The sequence below is a fragment of the Salmo salar genome, chromosome 09, assembly GCF_965601325.2.
Source record: "Salmo salar chromosome 09, fSalSal1, whole genome shotgun sequence".
NCBI lineage: Eukaryota > Metazoa > Chordata > Actinopteri > Salmoniformes > Salmonidae > Salmo > Salmo salar.
This window is the reverse complement of record NC_138299.1, coordinates 115,406,489-115,426,913: the sequence shown is the minus strand read 5'-3', so window position 1 is coordinate 115,426,913 and position 20,425 is coordinate 115,406,489. Positions and strand designations below refer to the sequence as shown.

At 40.6% G+C, this 20,425-nt stretch overlaps 1 protein-coding gene across 2 annotated transcripts in view; it reads left to right on the top strand.

The window, feature by feature from the left end:
* Positions 1–20,020, top strand: part of LOC106612407 (AP-2 complex subunit mu) — a 54,944-nt gene extending 34,924 nt beyond the window's left edge. Inside the window, exons 4-13 of one of the 2 annotated variants that reach the window (XM_014213509.3) lie at positions 38–125; positions 9,631–9,713; positions 10,630–10,765; positions 13,223–13,370; positions 14,831–14,845; positions 15,346–15,477; positions 15,584–15,719; positions 15,968–16,065; positions 19,205–19,316; positions 19,495–20,020. In XM_014213509.3, coding sequence (XP_014068984.1) covers positions 38–125; positions 9,631–9,713; positions 10,630–10,765; positions 13,223–13,370; positions 14,831–14,845; positions 15,346–15,477; positions 15,584–15,719; positions 15,968–16,065; positions 19,205–19,316; positions 19,495–19,629 — 1,083 coding nt within the window. In that variant the 3' untranslated portion in view covers positions 19,630–20,020. The remainder of the gene's footprint in view (positions 1–37; positions 126–9,630; positions 9,714–10,629; positions 10,766–13,222; positions 13,371–14,830; positions 14,846–15,345; positions 15,478–15,583; positions 15,720–15,967; positions 16,066–19,204; positions 19,317–19,494) is intronic. The other variant, XM_014213511.3, reaches the window with a different exon arrangement.
* The last annotated feature ends 405 nt before the right edge of the window (positions 20,021–20,425 follow it).

Genomic DNA, 20,425 nt, shown 5'->3' with positions numbered 1-20,425 from the left:
ATCAATAAAGAACTATCTTATTTTATCTCATCTTAAGATGTGCGATGTCATGACAGCCTACTTCGGCAAGATCAGCGAGGAGAACATCAAGAACAACTTTGTGTTAATCTACGAGCTGCTGGACGGTAAAGGAAGCCTTTTCTTTTCTTTTTCTTTTGCCACTCTTTTAGGATATCGTCTGGAAAGAGTCCTCTTGAAAGAGCAGAGCTGATGTGTCAATCATATAATGTTGCTGCTGTGTGTGTGTGTGTGTCTGTGTTAGGGATGGGCATTTGAATTGATTGCAGTATTCAAATAATATTTAAAAAAATGTGGATATCCTGATAATTGAAATGCATGTTTTAAATATGATATATATATTTTCTTACTTCAATGGGGGCGCTACTCAGGAAAGAGCCGGTGCACTCTGCTTGTTGTTTTTAGCAGAAGGGTGGAAGAGGACCAGGGGCGGGAGAGGACCAGGGGCCAGTGTGTGAGATGGAGGAAGTGAGAGAAAGTAGCGAAACCAGCTTGCGCAAGTTAGACACGTATTGCAGCTATAGGTTATCTATCATCTCATCTGGTAGTGTCTTGTCTTGACAGCATCAAATCCATTGCATTGGCTACACTAGCCAGCTAGCTAGGCTAATTGAGGCTATTTTACTGCGCTCCTCGTCCTTGTCTACAACAACAGCCTTACCTGTTGGTTGATCATTGTAGCCTGCTCCTTATCATTTAGCCAACTTAATTCCGTAATTGTAATTTCATTTTGAATTGATTTAGAAATCTACCACTTTACTTGCAACACATGGAGCCTCTGAATGTAGTGCTGCTTTGATTGCCCGACAATAACAAGTTACAAAGTGTGTAGGCTAACGGTATGTCTTTTTTATAGGGTGCACTCATAAAAAGTGTAATAGAAATAATTTTGACAAATATTTCGATTGTCATGGTCTGTCCTTATATGTAGCAATTAGGGCTGCCCCTGACATAAAAAAGTTATGTTCTTTCGATCAATCAATTTATCGACATTTTTAATTGTGGATTTTTCCATATTGATACATCCTATGCGTTTTAATCAAATCGACTATATTCACTGAGCTTGTCTTGTGCTTTAAGCACACAGTTTGATTAAATAATTAAGACACACAAATGACTAGAGGGAGTCCGACCAGCAATTGATTTGATTGAGCTGGGCCAGGCTCAGACTTTATGATGTAAAAAAAAAAAAATAGTAACTCTCGAGCATCCGTTGTCAATTTATCGAATCAGTTATTGTTTTCTTGCTCAAACCGTGAGCAACACCTGTCAAACACAGACATTTATCTCAAAACACAGGAATGTCGAATCGCATGAGACTAGTATTATCAGAGGACATTGGCGTTCATCAACAAACAGTAGGTTATTCTGGCTGGAATTGTTACTCTCCTGACATGTAAAAATGACTGACATGGCAGATTCGGATGGAACAAAAATTACAGATGAGGTGTTTTGTGCTTGTGCAAATAACTACATTACCCGACCTCCCCCAGTTAAAACTAATCCTGTCCAAGTAGGGCATAATTGAGCCTGACCTATAGCCAGGCCCGGTCTTTGCCGTTATGCCACCATAGGCAAGACCAAAAAATGCCGCCTCCCGCAAAACAAAAATAGTCCCAGTAAGCAAAATGACATTGAAAAGACATCTTAATCCAGACGGGGAAGTTAGATTTTTTTTCTGAAAGAAAGATAAAACTGTGTTTTCTGTATGTTTAAAATATATATTTTACAGGACGCTGAAAAACATGTTTTTTCCGCACGTTGATATCAGGTTCATTTTCGGTACTGAATGAAAGTTGAAAATACTTATTTTCCTGATGTTGAAAATATGTATTTTACAGATGTTTGAAAATATGTTTTTTCCAGATGTTGAAATCGGGCTCATTTTTGGTTTTGAATGAAAGTTGAAAATAAGTATTTTATAGGCGTCTATTATGTTTTGATCAAATCAAGGCAGGTCTGGACCAAAAATCTATGTCTATGTACGTTGAAATCAAGGCCGGTCTGGACCGCACCAAATCTGAACCAAACATAGACGTTTATGATTGGTTCAGATTTGGTCCTTACCAGACCAAAAACCAATGTCAGTGGATGTGGAAATTGAGGCCAGTCCAGAACTGCACCAAAAAAAGGGCGTCGGTCCGTGCTTACTGAGATGTAGTCTACAGTGTTGCCTGAAATTTATTTTTGTGAATGCCCATTTCTGTGGTAAACCAACCATTTGTAAAACACCAAAAAACAACGTCCAAACAGGACCAAAAAAGAAGTCTGTTCCTGCTTACTAGGTTGTAGCCTACCATGTCGGCCCACTATGGAATTGTATGAATGCCCATCCATGTGGTAGGCCCACCATTTGTAAAACAGGCCATTGTGTTTGCTTTATTTGTCCTGATTCCTGTGACTAATCAATTTGGCTATTTATCTCTGAATATCAGCTACCCAACTTTATCAGGAGTTATTGTGAGCCTATTTGCAATGTGTTTACACAGCGGGAAATGCAGAAGTATTTTCCTTTTCGCTATGATCAGTTTGTTTAAAAAAAATCCTGATTGATACCACTGATCATGACAATGGGGTGAAACTCCTGGACAACAGTTGTGATTGTCCATTCCATATTGTCTATTTTACTCTGACCTGTCTTGTCTTTAGGATATGTTGCTTTGTTAACAGCAATTTGTTTTATTTGATTATGCACCATTTAGGTTGCGCTATTCGATCTGAGAAACCTGTATGATGCAAAGTGTCCATCTCATTACATTGTCATACATTTTATCTCCAGCCTGTAGGCTTCAGAAAAGGCCACATACTCTTTCTACCATATCCTATATCTGCTAAATGATTTATGTTAGAATGTTTTGGGACTGAACGTTGGTGGAGCGCTGCGGAGATGCATCTCTCCAACAGAACCCTGGAGAGGTGTGCTGGGAATAGACAAGCAAAATTATTTTGCGCCCCTGACTTTAACAAAGTGGGTTACTGCTTATGAAATGCCGGCATCAGCGCTCACCTAAAAAACTCATATTCCACTGGTTGAGAGAAATTGTCATTGTTTTTGGCCAGAATTATGTGAGGTTTTATGTGTTGGAGGTGCGTCTTGGCCAGTTCAGCTTAGAAAATGCTGCCCTCGTCAATCTGCCTAATGAGCGGGCAGGCGGTAACTATAGCGTAACATAATCACATCAATAAATTGGTTATAACAAACTCTGAACGACATTCAATTAAGTATAAGTGTACCAGAGAGTCTTTAGTAATGTTTTTTTGTTAAGCATTTATTACAGCAGACTAAAAATAGTTGCATTCATTAATGAATACAATTTCCGAAATGGAACGTTTTTTTTATTGTTTACCGTAATTTCCGGACTATAAGCCGCAATTCTTTTTAAACATTTGTACATTTTCCCACGCTTTGAACCTCGCGGCTTAAACAATGACGCGGCTATTATATGGATTTTTCCCGCTTTCAAATTAAAAAAAAAAAAAAAAAAAAAAACCATTCTGTGACGTGCTCAGTTTTTTGGCGGCATGAAGCTTTCATTAGACCAATGAAATTGCCGAACGGGTTAAGGTCAAACTTTTTTTGTTTACTGTTTAGATTAAATCGAGCGCTCTCAAACTTCCCATCATTCTGATTACGGTAGTCATTTTGTCACCCTCATCATGGCAAAGACACAGAGAAATGCATATGATGCAGCTTTCAAGTTGAAGGCGATTGATCTGGCTGTTGGAAAAGGAAATGGAGCTGCTGCACGGGAGCTTGGTCTTAATGAGTCGATGATAAGACGTTGGAAACAGCAGCGTGAGGAATTGACTCAGTGCAAAAAGACAACTAAAGCTTTCAGAGGGAAGAAAAGCAGATGGCCCGAACTACAAAATGAGCTCGAAGACTGGGTCAACACACAGAGGGCAGACGGCCGAGGTGTTGCGGCTTATAGACATGTGCGGCTTATTTATGTTCAAAATATATATATTTTTTTTAATTCACTGGGTGCGGCTTATATTCAGGTGCGCTCAATAGTCCGGAAATTACGGTAAGCTAATTATTCAAGGCTCGCATTATTTTATTTAAAAACTAAAATGCTTGATTGCATTTCAAATCATGAATGACTCGTATGCTGTGTGATGACATTAACAAATACATGATTGATGGATTCAGTATTGAAATGTCTAAGTAAGTTATGGTATTAACACTTAACAGGATGTGTTAGAATTACAGCTCCATGGTGGTTATACAAGGCTGCTATACTAGGTCTACTAATGATAGTTACATTACCTACAGCTCCATGGTGGTTATATAAGGCTGCTATACTAGGTCTACTAATGATAGTGACATTACCTACAGCTCCATGGTGGTTATATAAGGCTGCTATACTAGGTCTACTAATGATAGTTACATTACCTACAGCTCCATGGTGGTTATACAAGGCTGCTATACTAAGGTCTTCTATTGAAATGACATTACCTACAGCTCCATGGTGATTATACAAGGCTGCTATACTAGGTCTACTAATGATAGTGACATTACCTACAGCTCCATGTTGGTTATACAAGGCTGCTATACTAAGGTCTACTAAATATTAGTACATTACCTATAGCTCTGTGGTGGTTATACAAGGCTGCTATATTAAGCCAACTAATGATAATGGCATTACCTACAGCTCCATGGTGGTTATACAAGGCTGCTATACTAAGCCTATGAATGATAATGACATTACCTACAGCTCCATGGTGTTTATACAAGGCTGCTATACTAGGCCTACTAATGATAGTTACATTACCTACAGCTCCATGGTGGTTATACAAGGCTGCTATACTAAGGTCTACTAATGATAATGATAAGATTATTACCTATAATAGTATTAATATGGGAGTCAAGAGAAAGGAATTCATCCCACCTACGTAACAGCCACCTGAATTCAGTGGCGCGATTTTTGAATCGTTTGAAATACTATTACTTCAATTTCTCAAACATATGCCTACTTTACAGCTATTTAAAGACAAGACTCTCCTTAATCTAACCACACTGTCCGATTTCAAAAAGGCTTTACAACGAAAGCAAAACATTAGATTATGTCAGGAGAGTGCCCAGCCAGAAATAATCAGACACCCATTTTTCAAGCTAGCATATAATGTCACAAAAACCCAAACCACAGCTAAATGCAGCACTAACCTTTTATGATCTTCATCAGATGACACACCTAGGACATTATGTTATACAATACATGCATGTCTGTTCAATCAAGTTCATATTTATATCAAAAAACAGCTTTTTACATTAGCATGTGACGTTCAGAAAAAGCATACCCCCCGCAAACTTCCGGGGAATTTACTAACAGTTTGCTAAATTACTCACAATAAACGTTCACAAAAAGCATAACAATTATTTTAAGAATTATAGATACATTACTCCTCTATGCACTCGATATGTCCGATTTTAAAATAGCTTTTCGGATGAAGCACATTTTGCAATATTCTAAGTACATAGCCCAGCCATCACGGCTAGCTATTTAGACACCCGGCAAGATTAGCCTTCACCAAAATCCTATTTCCTATAAGAAAAATGTTCTTACCTTTCCTGTGCTTCGTCAGAATGCACTCCCAGGACTTCTACTTCAATAACAAATGTAGGTTTGGTCCCAAATAATCCATCGTTATATCCAAATATCCTCTGTTTTGTTCGTGCGTTCTAGACACTATACGAATGGTAAATAACGGTCGTGCGCATGGCGTGACAAAAAATGTCTAAATATTCCATTACCGTACTTCAAAGCATGTCAACCGCTGTTTAAAACCAATTTTTATGCCATTTATCTCGTAGAAAAGCGATAATATTCCGACCTGGAATCTGCAATAAGCTAAACAGCCGAATGAAATTTCTCCACGGGGGCGAATCGTGCACGCGCCTCATTCAATGGTCCTCTGATCGGCCACTTGGATAAGGCGATAATCTGTTTCAGCCAGAGGCTGCCTCGTCATCGTTCAGGTTTTTCCCGGGTTCTGAGAGCCTATTGGAGCCCTGGGAATTGTCACGTTACAGCTAAGATCCTTACTCTTCAATAAACAGATGCAAGACGCACGACTCCTTGTCAGACAGGCCACTTCCTGCATGAAACCTTGTCAGGTTTTTGCCTGCCATAGGAGTTCTGTTATACTCACAGACACCATTCAAACAGTTTTAGAAACTTTAGGGTGTTTTCTATCCAAACCTGAACAATAATATGCATATTCTAGCTTCTGAGTTGGTGTAGGAGGCAGTTAAAAATGGGCACATATTTTTTCCAAAATTCTCAATACTGCCCCCTAGCCCAAACAGGTTATACAAGGCTGCTATACTAGGTCTACTAATGATAGTTACATTACCTACAGCTCCGTGGTGGTTATACAAGGCTGCTGTACTAAGGTCTACTAATGATAATGACATTACCTATAGCTCCATGGTGTTTATACAAGGCTGCTATACTAGGCCTACTAATGATAGTTACATTACCTACAGCTCCATGGTGGTTATACAAGCCTGCTATACTAAGGTCTACTAATGATAATGATAAGATTATTACCTATAATAGTATTAATATGGGAGTCAAGAGAAAGGAATGTTATGGTTATTATTATGAATATTATTTCCCTGACAATTTGGAGCAATGTAAGCAACACTTAGAACATCCGCTCTGGTATTATTTTTTATCGAAAAATAGTGTCAAGCCTTTATTTTAGCATAACAAAGATTAAAAACAGCTGAATTTGTGCAATTGTGTACTTGACTTCGTTGCATTAGGCTTCGTGCTCTCGGAATCAGTAGGCTATTAAACATACACTCAAACAGGCAACAGAAGCAGGATCTGTCTTATTTCTTTAGATTTATATGGCTGATTTATAACGCCACGCACATTTAACAGTTAGGCTATTGATTGTTGATCTAATTAAGTTCGGGTTTCTTCTCCTCACTTCTCTTAGACAATAAGGCAAGGGCTGTTTTCTCATCTCTACATTCTGCTGCTGCCTCTGCTGCGTGGTTCTCAACACCAATATGCTAGTTAATTAACTTTGCTATTATGCACATAGCAACATGGTCTAGGAAAATGCGCCAATTCAACAGCGCAGTAATGTGTTTCAGGACTGTGGACAGCGACCACTATCCAACGAGGGAGAAAGCGCGTTTGTTATCTAATTTTTATTAGTGTCGCACCATTGTTCTTATATAATATAACCATATACAATTTCAGTAGCACGTCTTAGAATGGTGGACTGTGTCATCCCCACAGCCTCCACAATGGATCAGTCCACTCAGCGCGAATCAGACTGGTGTCTTGTACACCATTATATATTTTTTTGCTACTGCTCGACTAAAGAAATCTCGCTTGACCAACAGCCTATCGAGCAAACAATTGACTAGTTGGCTAAATGGGGTCAGCCCAAGTAGCAAAATCACATACCGTAATTTCCAGACTATTAAGCGCACCTGAATATAAGCTGCACCCACTGAATTTAAATTGTTTTTTTATTTTGAACATAAATAAGCCGCACATGTCTATAAGCCGCAGGTGCCTACCGGTACATTGAAACAAATGAACTTTACACAGGCTTTAACGAAACACGGCTTGTAACAAAAATAAATAGGCTTTAACGAAACACGGCTTGTAACAAAAATAAATAGGCTTTAACGAAGCACGGCTTGTAACAAAAATAAATAGGCTTTAACGAAGCACGGCTTGTAACAAAAATAAATAGGCTTTAACGAAGCACGGCTTGTAACAAAAATAAATAGGCTTTAACGAAGCACGGCTTGTAACAAAAATAAACAGGCTTTAACGAAGCATGGCTTGTAACAAACATAAATAGGCTTTATCGAAACACGGCTTGTAACAAAAATAAATAGGCTTTAACGAAGCACGGCTTGTAACAAAAATAAATAGGCTTTAACGAAGCACGGCTTGTAACAAAAATAAATAGGCTTTAACGAAACACGGCTTGTAACAAAAATACAAAATTAGCAGTAAACAGTAGCCTACCAAGAAAGTCATTGGTCACCATCTTCCTTCTCCTGTGCACTGAAACCATCTCCTTCGGTGTCGGAGTTGAATAGCTTCAGAATTGCTTCATCCGATTGCTTCATCCTTAACCCGATCGTTTTCATTGTCGCTCTCGTCACTTTCATCCGGAGGCAAATCCCCCGCTGAGCCCTCTTCAACACGCAGCAGTCCAGCCTTTCGAAACCCGTTGATGATAGTGGATTTTTTGACAATGCTCCACGCTGTCTGGACCCACTGGCAGACTTGACCATAAGTTGCTCTTCGCATGCGGCCCGTTTTAGTGAAGGATTTCTCCCCACTTGTCATCCAAGCCTCCCGCTGAACACGGAGCGCCACCTTAAATGCACGATTTACACTGATGTCGAGTGGCTGCAAATACTTTGTTGTACCCCCAGGAATCAGGGTGACAAAATGACTACCGTAATCAGAATTATAGGAAGTTTGAGAGCGCTCGATTTAATCTAAACAGTAAACAAAAATAGTTGTTTGACCTTAACCCGTTCGGCAATTTCATTGGTCTAATGAAAGCTTGATGCCGCCCAAAAACTGAGCACGTCACAGAATGTGTTTTTTTGAAAGCGGGAAAAATCCATATATTAGCCGCGTCATTGTTTAAGCCGCGAGGTTCAAAGCCTGGGAAAAAAGTTGCGGCTTATAGTCCGGAAATTACGGTAGATCAGTTCATTTTGGACAGTCTTTTCATAGAAAAAATATGATTTTTTTCCCCAAAAAGTAATCGAATACTAAAATCCGTTCAGATATTACAATAGTTTAATAACTGTGCCCATCCCTAGTGTGTGTGCTCTCAATTGCAGCATGTTATTTCCCCAATCGTTTTACAACAACCTTACAAACTTTACAGGAATTCCACACAACCGTCATGCCACATCATGAAGTGGTTCTCTCGTGCTGCGGTCAGCCTTTCTGCTGTGCTGTTGTTTTTTTAGGTTTAGATTTTTGTGACTTTTAAGCAAGAAAATCTCAACCTAAAGAAAATATAGCGCCGGCAGATGTCGAGGTGTGCTGTGTGACGGTGACAGACATTGCAGACTTGCTAATATCCACTCAAGATATTGGTGATATTATTATGATTGCTTTTCTTTTCAAAAATTACTTTTTACATTTTTTTATAAATGTTTTATACAGATAGTGACAGAATTATAGTGGTGAAAGGTGGAGATGTTGTTGTGTCAGATTTAAAACCTATGCCCTGCCTGTGCATGTGTGCGAGAGGCTACGGCATTACCCCTAGACCAGCCAGGCCACATTAGTTTTCTTTAGGTGAATAGCAATATACAGAAAATGCAGCAGTGGACATGTTTTAAAAACATACAAGTACAACTTTCTTCTGATATATGTTTGGGAAGGACCAACATTTTTTTTTGACTTAAAGAGGGTAACTGTTGGAAACAACCCCTCTCTTCCCCTGCAACCATTTCCCAGATCGTCACTCATGTTCAACACGGTCTCTGAATTTACCTGGTCAAATAATGGTTACATAAAATAAGATGGTGTTTCTTTGTGAGCCCATCTGCTGAGCTCATAGCAGAAGTTTGTGGTCTCACGATCACCTTGTCCCTTGTAGAGATCCTGGACTTTGGCTACCCCCAGAACTCGGAAACTGGCGCACTGAAGACCTTCATCACTCAAACGGGCATCAAGAGCCAGGTGGGCACCATGACCATTATTTTAAGATATCCCTCATATCCAGTTTGGACTGCGTGGTAGTATCACTGTAGTATACCTTTTCAGCTGTTGATGTTGGGAATGAGGGATGGCTTCGGTCAGAGCTGATGAGTGATGAATTCGATGTAGACTTGTGTAATGTGTTTTTCTCTCGCTTGCTCGCTCTATCTGTGTGTCTCTGTCTCTTTCTGTCTCTCTGTGTCTGTCTCTCTGTCTTTGTGCTACGTGGCTGCCGTTTATGCCTTGGTCATTTCATTCTCCAGCACCATGTGAGTACTCTCCCTTTTGATTGGTTGTTTAAAGGCAGACTCGGCTGTTTAACATCTTGCACAGCTGGGTGACTGTCTCCTTACGGATATATGACCAACATATTGTCGAGTCCAACTTTATATATTGAGTTGTCGTTAGAATTACCCAGGTGAAAAGTGTTTCAGGCATAACAATCTGGCATGGGGCGACAGGTAGCTGACAAGGTGAAAATTTGTCGTTCTGCCCCTGAACAAGGCAGATAACCCACTGTTCCCCGGTAGGCCGTCATTGTAAATAAGAATTTGTTCTTAACTGACTTGCCTGGTTAAATAAATAAATAAATTACATTCTCATTTTCTCTCTCCCCGATCTCTGTCCCTACTTTTCTTCCTCACTGTCCTTTTACCCTCTTCTCTTTTTCTCCATCCCTCATCTCTCTTTCCTCCTCCTTGTCCTCTCTCTGTCAATCCCTTTTTTCTATACTCCTCCCTGTCCTTTTCCTCGCTGTCCTCTCTCTGTCCATTCCTCCTTTTTACCCTCTTTCCTTGTCTTTTTCCTCTCTTTATCAACCACTTGTTTCTCTCGCCTCCCTGTCCTTTTCCTCTTATCTCTGTCTATCCCTCCTTTTCTCCCTCTCTCTTGTCTTCAGTCCAAGGAGGAGCAGTCTCAGATCACCAGTCAGGTGACTGGGCAGATTGGCTGGCGTCGCGAGGGCATCAAGTACCGTCGCAACGAGCTCTTCCTGGATGTACTGGAGAGCGTCAACCTGCTGATGTCTCCACAAGGTAATACCGATGTGTGTGTTTTGCAGCAAGGACTTTGTAACACTGCTGTACTGAAACAAATCAACAAAGACAAATGTACACTGGACTTTGGTCTTGGGCCTTGCTTGAATTAATACATTCTATTGGACATGTTTGGAGTGGTTGAAAAACTAGTTTTAATGACTCCAACCTAAGTGTATGTAAACTTCTGACTTCAACTGTATTGTCATTTTGGAGTTACTTTTATTGTAAATAAGAATATGTTTCTAAACACTTTTACATTAATGTGGATGCTATCATGATGACGGATAGTCCTGAATGAATTGTGAATAAAGATGAGTGAGAAAGTTAGACTTACAAATATCATACCCCCAAGACATGCTAAGCGCTCACCATTACAATAACAGAACAGGTTAGCATTTTTTGAGGGGGGTTATGATATTTCTGTGTCTCTCTCGCTCATCATTATTCACTATGTTAGCATCCACATTAATGTAGAAGTGTTTAGAAACACATTCTATTCTTATTTACAATAAAAGGGACTCCGAAATGAAAAAATACATTATTTACTGTTCATTTGTATTTGGCACAAAAATCCAACACGTTTGTGGAGTCACAATCTTGATGTAATCATTGTGTGCTAGGAATATGGGACCAAATACTAAACTTTTGACTACTTTAATACACATATAAGTGAATTTATCCCAGTACTTTCAGTCCCCTAAAATGGGGGGACTATGTGCAAAAAGTGCTGTAATTTCTAAACGGTTCCCCCGAAATGGATGAAAAAGACAGTCTGCACGTTAACCTCATAGTCATTGTAATGTTTCAAATTCATAGTGCTGGAGTACAGAGCCAAAACAACAAAGTATGTGTCACTGTCCAATACTTTTGGAGCTCACTATATATGCACAATATACAGTCACCAAGACTAGACAAGGGCATGATCTCACATTACAAAGACTAGGCTATTAGGCTTTACAGTTGCAGCCAAATATATTGTCAACCTTGCACTTTTTGTAAAAATGTCCCTATTTCCTCTAAAATAAGTTGAAATGGAAAAACACTTTTGGTCACCACAGCATGCTATTGGATTTTCAGTATTGCAAAACCAAGTGCATTTTTGTAAACTCAATTTAGAAAATAAAGACAAATGGCATGGACAAAATTAGTGGCACCCCGGAGCTAGTACTTGGTTGCACAGCCTTGGCCAAGATTACTGCAGACAAATGCTTCAATGAGCTTGCTGTACCTTTCTGCTATCAATTTGGCAGCAACAAACTGCTCTAATTATTTTTTGAGAGGTGCCCTCCACCAGATCTCACCATAGGTTTTGGATGTGATTTGAACCATTCCTGGGTGCTTTTTGATATGTGTCCTGCTGGAAGACCCACAACCTTCAATGGAGACCCAGTTTCTTGACATTGGTTTGAACATTGGACTCCAAAACACCTTGATAATCTGCTGATTTCATGATGTCTTGCACACTTTCAAGACCCCAGGTACCAGAGGCAGCATAGCAACCCCACAATTAAAAGTGTAGACTTAAAGGTCCTACACCTAAGATTTCTGCCTATTGAGTTCTCCCGCCAAAGTGGCATCTGTTGTACAAATGGGAAAGCAGTTCTGACTTTGGCTGTGTTATCTAGTGGAAAATCCTGTGTAATATCCAGTTTGCTAAAAGTCTACACTGTATGCTCAATTTCTGTTTATGTGAGAAATCCAGCACTGAATACTGTAGGGAATCATTGTACCATCTAAATCGAAATGACAGAGTGATTTCCGCTAGATAACACAGCCACAAAGTCAGAACAGCTTTCCCATTTTGACAACAGATGCCTCTCCAGTGGGAGAAATCAATAGGCCAATATCACAGCCAATCACAACGCTGGCGGTTAAGTAACACCTGTGAAACACTATCATTACACTATTACTGCAGATATGTTATGGATATTTTCTGAAATTACAATGCAAAAATGAAACGAAAAAATCCTGTGTGTAGCACCGAAATTGGTTCTGCAATGTTAAAAATCCAATAACAAGGTGTGTAAACCAAACATTTTAGAAGAAATAGGGAATGATTTAAGAAAAGTGCAAGGGTGCCAATATATTTATTATATTTCAGGGCGACAGGTAGCCTAGTGTTTAGAGCGTTGGGCCAGTAACCGAAAGGTTGCTGGATCGAATCACCGAGCTGACAAGGTAAAAATCTGTTGTTCTGCCCCTGAACAAGGCAGTTAACCCACTGTTCTCCGGTAGGGTGTCATTGTAAATAAGAATTTGTTCTTAACTGACTTGCCTAGTTAAATAAATATGACGATGAATGCAAATTTTGCGGAGTAGTATAGTGCCAGTGTGGCCACTAGAGGCTGCCACCTGCCTGTCTTTAATGGGTAAACCACTCCTTGACAGCTCTCCTGAACCGGTTACCTGCCTTCCGTGTTGCTCCGTGGTAACCTCTTCCTCTGCTCAAATCAGGCCAGGTGCTGAGCGCCCACGTCTCAGGCCGCGTGGTGATGAAAAGCTACCTGAGCGGCATGCCGGAGTGCAAATTTGGCATGAACGACAAGATCGTCATCGACAAACAGGGCAAGGGGGGCGCCTCCGAGGAGGCGGCGGGCAAAAGGTGATGGGGCAACGGGTGTGGCCGGCTTTGTATATTTCGATTTGAACTGCTTTTATTTGATTGATTTGCCAGCAGCATACAACCCTGCATCCCACTGCTGGCTTGCCTCTGAAGCTAAGCAGGGTTGGTCACTGGATAGGAGACCAGATGCTGCTGGAAGTGGTGTTGAAGGGCCAGTAGGAGGAACTCTTTCCTCTGGTCTAAAAAATATATACAGTGCATTCGGAAAGTATTCAGACCCCTTAACTTTTTCCACATTTTGTTACGTTACAGCCTTATTCTAAAACTGATTAAATAATACATTTCCCTCATCAATCTACACACAATACCCCATAATGACAAAGCAAAAACAGTAAACTTTTTTTTTTGTTGCTAATTTATTAAAAATAAAAAGTGGAAATACCTTATTTACGTAAGTATTCAGACCCTTTGCTATGAGACTCGAAATTGAGCTCAGGTGCATCCTGTTTCCACAATGTTAGGCTTGCCAATGACATCAATGGATTTGCCAAGAACACAACAGATCTGGGACCAGGCTAAAACTGAGAGTTTTCCCCTCATCAATCTACACACAATATAACATAATGACATAATACAACATAATGACAAAGAGAAAACAGGTTTTAGACGTTTTAGAACTCTGCCATAAAGGCCTGATTGGTGGTTCTTCTGGAAGCTTCTCCAATCTCCACAGAGGAACGTCAGAGTGACCATCGGGTTCTTGGTCACCTCCCATTATCCAGCTATTGCCCAGTTTGGCCGGGCGGCCAGCTCTGGAAAGAGTCTTGGTGGTTCCAAACTTCTTCCATTTAAGAATGATGGAGGCCACTGTGTTCTTGGGGACCTTCAATGCTGCAGAAATGTTTAGGTACCCTGCCCCAGATCTGTGCCTCGACACAATCCTGTCTCAGAGCTCTACGGACAATTCCTTCGACCTCATGGCTTGGTTTTTGCTCTGACATGCACTGTCAACTGTGGGACCTTAATATAGACTGGTGTGTGCCTTTCCAAATCATGTCCAATCAATTGAATTTACCACAGGTGGACTCCAATCAAGTTGTAGAAACATCTCAAGGATGATCAATGGAATCAGGATGCACCTGAGCTCAATTTAGTCTCATAGCAAAGGGTCTGAATACTTATGTAAATAAGGTATTTCATTTTTTTATTTGTAATAAATGTGCAACAATTTCTCAGCCTGTTTTCACTTTGTCAGTTTGGGGAATTGTGTCTAGATTGAGGAATATTTTTATTTGATCAATTTTAGAATAAGGCTGTAACGTAACAGTTTGGAAAAAGTTTAACTTTGTTCATCATTTTCCATCACCTTTTTTATGAAGTTTTTTATTTCCTGGCATTATGTTTAGAGTGCTAATATTTTAAGTGTCAGTATCAAGCTCTGTGTGTTCCCCCCTTGATTTGTGTTTTTATTTTCTCCCTCTCTCTGTGCTGGACCTCAGTGATTTGGGGGGCAGGTAGCGTACATCACTCACTCGGTCAGACTGCTCTCTCCATCCTCAGTCTGCCTCAATCTGCCTCTGTGTGCGTCTGTCTTGTCTGTCCATCGTTTTGTCTACACATGGTTGTGTTCACTACAGAGCAATGTTGTGTGTCTGATTTTCTGACATGTACAATTGGATGTAGTGTTCATAATCAAATGTTGCATCCTTCTGAACGCGAGAAGGCATGCAAGTCAGACTGACCAGGCAATTTGTATCTGTTTTGTGTGTGTTTGTGGATTTCAGTATGAAGGAGTTCAGTGTGTGTGTGCATCAGCTCTAATTTGAAATTCATACTCTTTGTAAATTTGTGTTAGTCGTTAATCTCACTGTCATCCATTTTGTAATACACAGACATTTTAATGTCTGTGTATTATGATTAGGCTAGGTTTCTCCTCCAGTGTGTGTGGCCCTCTTGTCCCCTTTAAACACCTTTCTCTTTCTCTCCCTCTCTCTCTTCTTTATCTCCCTCTTAGTGGCGGTGGTGGCGGTAAGCAATCCATAGCCATTGACGACTGTACATTCCACCAGTGTGTGCGTCTCAGCAAGTTTGACGCTGAGCGCAGCATCAGCTTCATTCCTCCGGACGGAGAGTGTGAACTCATGAGGTAACCAGCCTGTGTGATATGGACACACGCACACACACATTCACACACAGGCTCTGACCTTGTGTCCGTTTTGTGTGTGTGTGTGTTTGCCTCTTCTTCTCCACAGGTACCGCACCACCAAGGACATCATCCTACCCTTCCGTGTCATCCCCCTTGTCAGGGAGGTGGGCCGCACCAAGCTTGAAGTCAAGGTGGTCATTAAGTCCAACTTCAAGCCCTCGCTTCTGGCTCAGAAAATTGAGGTATGGCTACAGAGGGATTTAGGGGTACCATATGAGCATAGAGCTTTGGGCATAGTACCTGACCAGGTCGTGGTCATTATGGTCAGGTTGTGTGGTCAGGTAAAAGTCCTGAAATAATCTACTTTTGTAGTAGTGCTCAACATAACCATTTCGGATGCACCCTTGGTCTTAAACTAATGAATGAGTGTTTGTAGATGGGGAATGGATCCACTGAACTGAATGTCTTTTTCCATGTTTTTACTACCCAGGTGCGCATCCCCACCCCTCTCAACACCAGCGGGGTCCAGGTGATCTGCATGAAGGGCAAGGCCAAGTACAAGGCCAGCGAGAATGCCATCGTCTGGAAGTAGGTTTTCCTCACTGTTGTTTTCAGGTTAGCTATACCAGGGTCCTGTTTATTAGAGCCCACATTGGAAAACATTACGCAACCGGGGGGAAAAAATGGAAAAATATTGGACATGTCCAGGTAGTCCCTCCCTGTTTCACTAAATTGTTTCTGTTTCGTGCCTAATGAGGGTCAGAAGGGGGGTCAGAAGTCAGAAGTTTACATACACGAAGTTGACTGTGCCTTTAAAACAGCTTGGAAAATTCAAGAAAATGATGTCATGGCTTTAGACGCTTCTGATAGGCTAATTGACATATTTTGAGTCAATTGGAGGTGTACCTGTGGATGTATTTCAAGGCCTACCTTCAAACGCAGTGCCTCTTTGCTTGACATCATGGGAAAATCAAAAGAAATCAGCCAAGACCTCAGAAAAAAAATTGTTGACCTCTACAAGTCTGGTTCATCCTTGGGAGCAATTTCCAAATGCCTGAAGGTACCACGTTCATCTGTACAAACAATGGTATGCAAGTATAAACACCATAGGATCACGCAGCCGTCATACAGCTCATCCTAGAGATGAACGTACTTTGGTGCGAAAAGTGTAAATCAATCCCAGAACAACAGCAAAGGACCTTGTGAAGATGCTGGAGGAAACAGGTACAAAAGTATCTATATCCACAGTAAAACAAGTCCTATATCGACATAACCTGAAAGGCCGCTCAGCAAGGAATAAGCCACCTCTCCAAAACCGCCATTAAAAAATCCAGACTATGGTTTGCAACTGCACATGGGGACAAAGATCGTACTTTTTGGAGAAATGTCCTCTTGTCTGATGAAACAGAAATAGAACTGTTTGGCCATAATGACCATCGTTATGTTTGGAGGAAAAAGGGGGAGGCTTGCAAGGTGAAGAACACCATCCCATCCGTGAAGCACGGGGGTGGCAGCATCATGTTGTGGGGGTGCTTTGCTGCAGGAGGGACTGGTGCACTTCACAAAATAGATGGTGTCATGAGAAAGGAAAATTAAGTGGATATATTGAAGCAACATCTCAAGACATCAGTCAGGAAGTTAAGGTTTGGTTGTAAATGGGTCTTCCAAATGGACAATAACCCCAAGCAAACTTCCAAAGTTGTGTTAAAATGGCTTAAGGACAACAAAGTCAAGTTGTTGGAGTGGCCATCACAAAGCCCTGACCTAAACTTCTGACTTGAGCTGTATTTCTAGCTATGTCCCTCTCATTACAAATGAGACTCATTATAAATGACAGTTGAATTGTGGGAAATGTTCATTCAGCAAAGGATTGAGAATATTTTCCTAGCTCAACACTTGTTAGTTGGACCATATTTTAGACTCCTCTGCAAGACCTGTCCACATGCTGGACACTATGGATAATAATCACTAAGCCAGCTCTGCGACTTGTAAGTGATGCAAGCTAGCTAGCTAATTTAGCTGGCTAGCAAACAGATCCACACACGCATTGCTTGCAAATGTGTATAGCCTACTGGTGGGTGATTAGCCTACAGCCAAATAAACGTGAACACACTTACTTGAAAACTTTGCTGGAGTTGCTAGCTGGCTAGTTGCTAGTTTTTCTCTTGGATTTTGAGTTTAATATTGGAACCTTTTTTGATGGGAAATTTTGTAATTCAAACATGCTATAGTTGCTGAGGGTTGACTTTTCCAGGCAAGTGTTTGCAATGCAAGAGATCAAGCAGATAACGGCACAACCGTTGCACCGCAGTAGGTGGCCTATATTGTTGAACTTGTCTATGAAAATTAAAATGATATTTTACTGCTGTAACGTTCAAAGCTGACTCCACTTGTAAATTGTAATTTTTATAATACAGTAGAGTAGCCTACATGTAAATGAGAACACCAGCTGTCTCATACAGACTGATCGAAGCAAAGCTTGAGAACTCTTAAAGCACATTGTGACGTCTTGCCGGGGTTTGTTCACATAATGTCTTTCCTGAGTTTGTTTTGTCGCGCTGATATTTAATATTTCATGAAGACTAACTCAGTTGTTAAAATGGGCCCCCCAAAAATCTCTATATACAGTACCAGTCAAAAGTTTGGACACACCTACTCATTCAAGGGTTTTTCTTTATTTTGACTATTTTCTACATTGTAGAATTATAGTGAAGACAGCTATGAAATAACACATATGGACTCATTTATTAGCCAAAAAAGTGTTAAACAAAAATAAATATATTTTAGACGTTAGCCCCATTTGGTAAAAAACCAAGTCCATATTATGGCAAGAACATCTCAAATAAGAAAAGAGAAACGACAGTCCATTACTTTAAGACATGAAGGTCAGTCAATCTGGAAAATTTTAAGAACTTTGAAAGTTTCTTCAAGTGCAGTTGCAAAAACCATCAAGCGATATGATGAAACTGGCACACCTCCAGGCTGTGCAAGGGCTATTTGACCAAGAAGGAGAGTGATTGAGTGCTGCATCAGATGACCAGGCCTCCGCAATCACCTGACCTCAACCCAATTGAGATGGTTTGGATTGAGTTGGACCACAGAGTGAAAGAAAAGCAGCCAACAAGTGCTCAGCATATGTTGGAAAAGCATTCTAGGTGAATCTGGTTGAGAGAATGCCAAGAGTGTACAAAGCTGTCATCAAGAAAAAGGGTGGCTACTTTGAAAAATCTCAAATATAAAATATATTTTGATTTGTTTAACACTTTTTTGGTTACTACATGATTTCTTATGTGTTATTTTGTAGTTTTGATCTCTTCACTACTTTACAATGTAGAAAATAGTAAAAAAATTAAGAAAAACCTTTGAATGAGTAGGTGTGTCTGAACTTTTGACTGGTACTGTATATGTGTGTGTGTATATATATATATATCTATATATCTCTCTCTCTCTATATATATATATATATATATATCTCTCTCTCTATATATATATATATATATATATATATATATATATATATATATATATATATCTTAATACTTGGAATACTAACGACCATTTGGATTAACAGTGCCCATCCCTTGTGTGTGTGTGTGTGTGTGTGTGTGTGTGTGTGTGTGTGTGTGTGTGTGTGTGTGTGTGTGTGTGTGTGTGTGTGTGTGTGTGTGTGTGTGTGTGCGCGCGCGCTGTGGAATGGGGTTAACTGTGTGGGTATGTGTGTCTGCAGGATCAAGCGTATGGCAGGGATGAAGGAGTCTCAGATCAGTGCCGAGATCGAGCTGCTGCCCACCAACGACAAGAAGAAGTGGGCGCGCCCTCCCATCTCCATGAACTTTGAGGTGATTAGGTCTTTTATTTCCTTTACACAGTCACCTCTACTGTAGCTGGGTTCAAGATCAGTTTGTGCTGTATAGCCAACTCCTATGGTTGAATGACCCGGATGTGCAAACATTTCTGTTCTGTCAAATATGGAACTCTCTCCCGGGGTGTCATTATGGTTCTGTTATGGTCTCCCAGGTGCCATTTGCTCCGTCCGGGCTCAAGGTGCGCTACCTGAAGGTGTTCGAGCCCAAGCTGAACTACAGTGACCACGACGTCATCAAATGGGTGCGCTACATCGGCCGCAGCGGCATCTACGAGACACGCTGCTAACCGCCCCCTCGCAATCGGGTGGAAAGAGCGGTGCAACAGGGAGGAGGGAGCGAAAGACAACAACATGGGATCAAGACGACAGCATGGGATCGCTACCTTCCCATCGATTCTGTTTTTTCCCATGGGCTGGCTGACAAAGGAAAACAAATTTAAAAAACAGGACCATGCTTTCAAAAGTGTTGAAAATTATGAAATTATTAAACACATAAATGTATAGATAATGCAAACGTCCTGTGGAGTACAAAAAATACCATCTGCATCTAAAGGGTCTTTGACCTCTTAATCTAAACAAAAAATCCATTCCACCCCTATGAAATGTCGTTTCTTCATATAGTACTACTGAGCAGAACAACATAGGGCTCTGGTCAAATTAAAGCCACAAGTTACATTACCATAGTTGTCTACTATTCCTGTTCTACCCATCTATTCCTCATGTCACTGAATTAGTGGATGACTGTACGCCTTGCCAATAACCACAGATCTGACCATGTGTCATTGGCTTAGGGGTAACTGCTACCCTCCCTCTCTTGATGCTGGTGTAGTAGTGTGTGTGTCGCTCTTCTGTTTTCCTGTCCTACCTCTCTCTCCCCAGCCCTGCCCCTGTATCTGTATATCCAACCGGTGGAGTCCCTCTTTAGCCTAGTGTGTAGTTTGCAGCAGTATGCAGTGTAGATGCATCCATTAAGTGTCATGCCATTTTCAATCCATTTTATACGTTTTGTTTTTGTAACACCCCGCCTTCCCTTTAGTATATTAGTGATGAATCGTCTTGTGTTTTTGTATTTAGTGCTTTGTC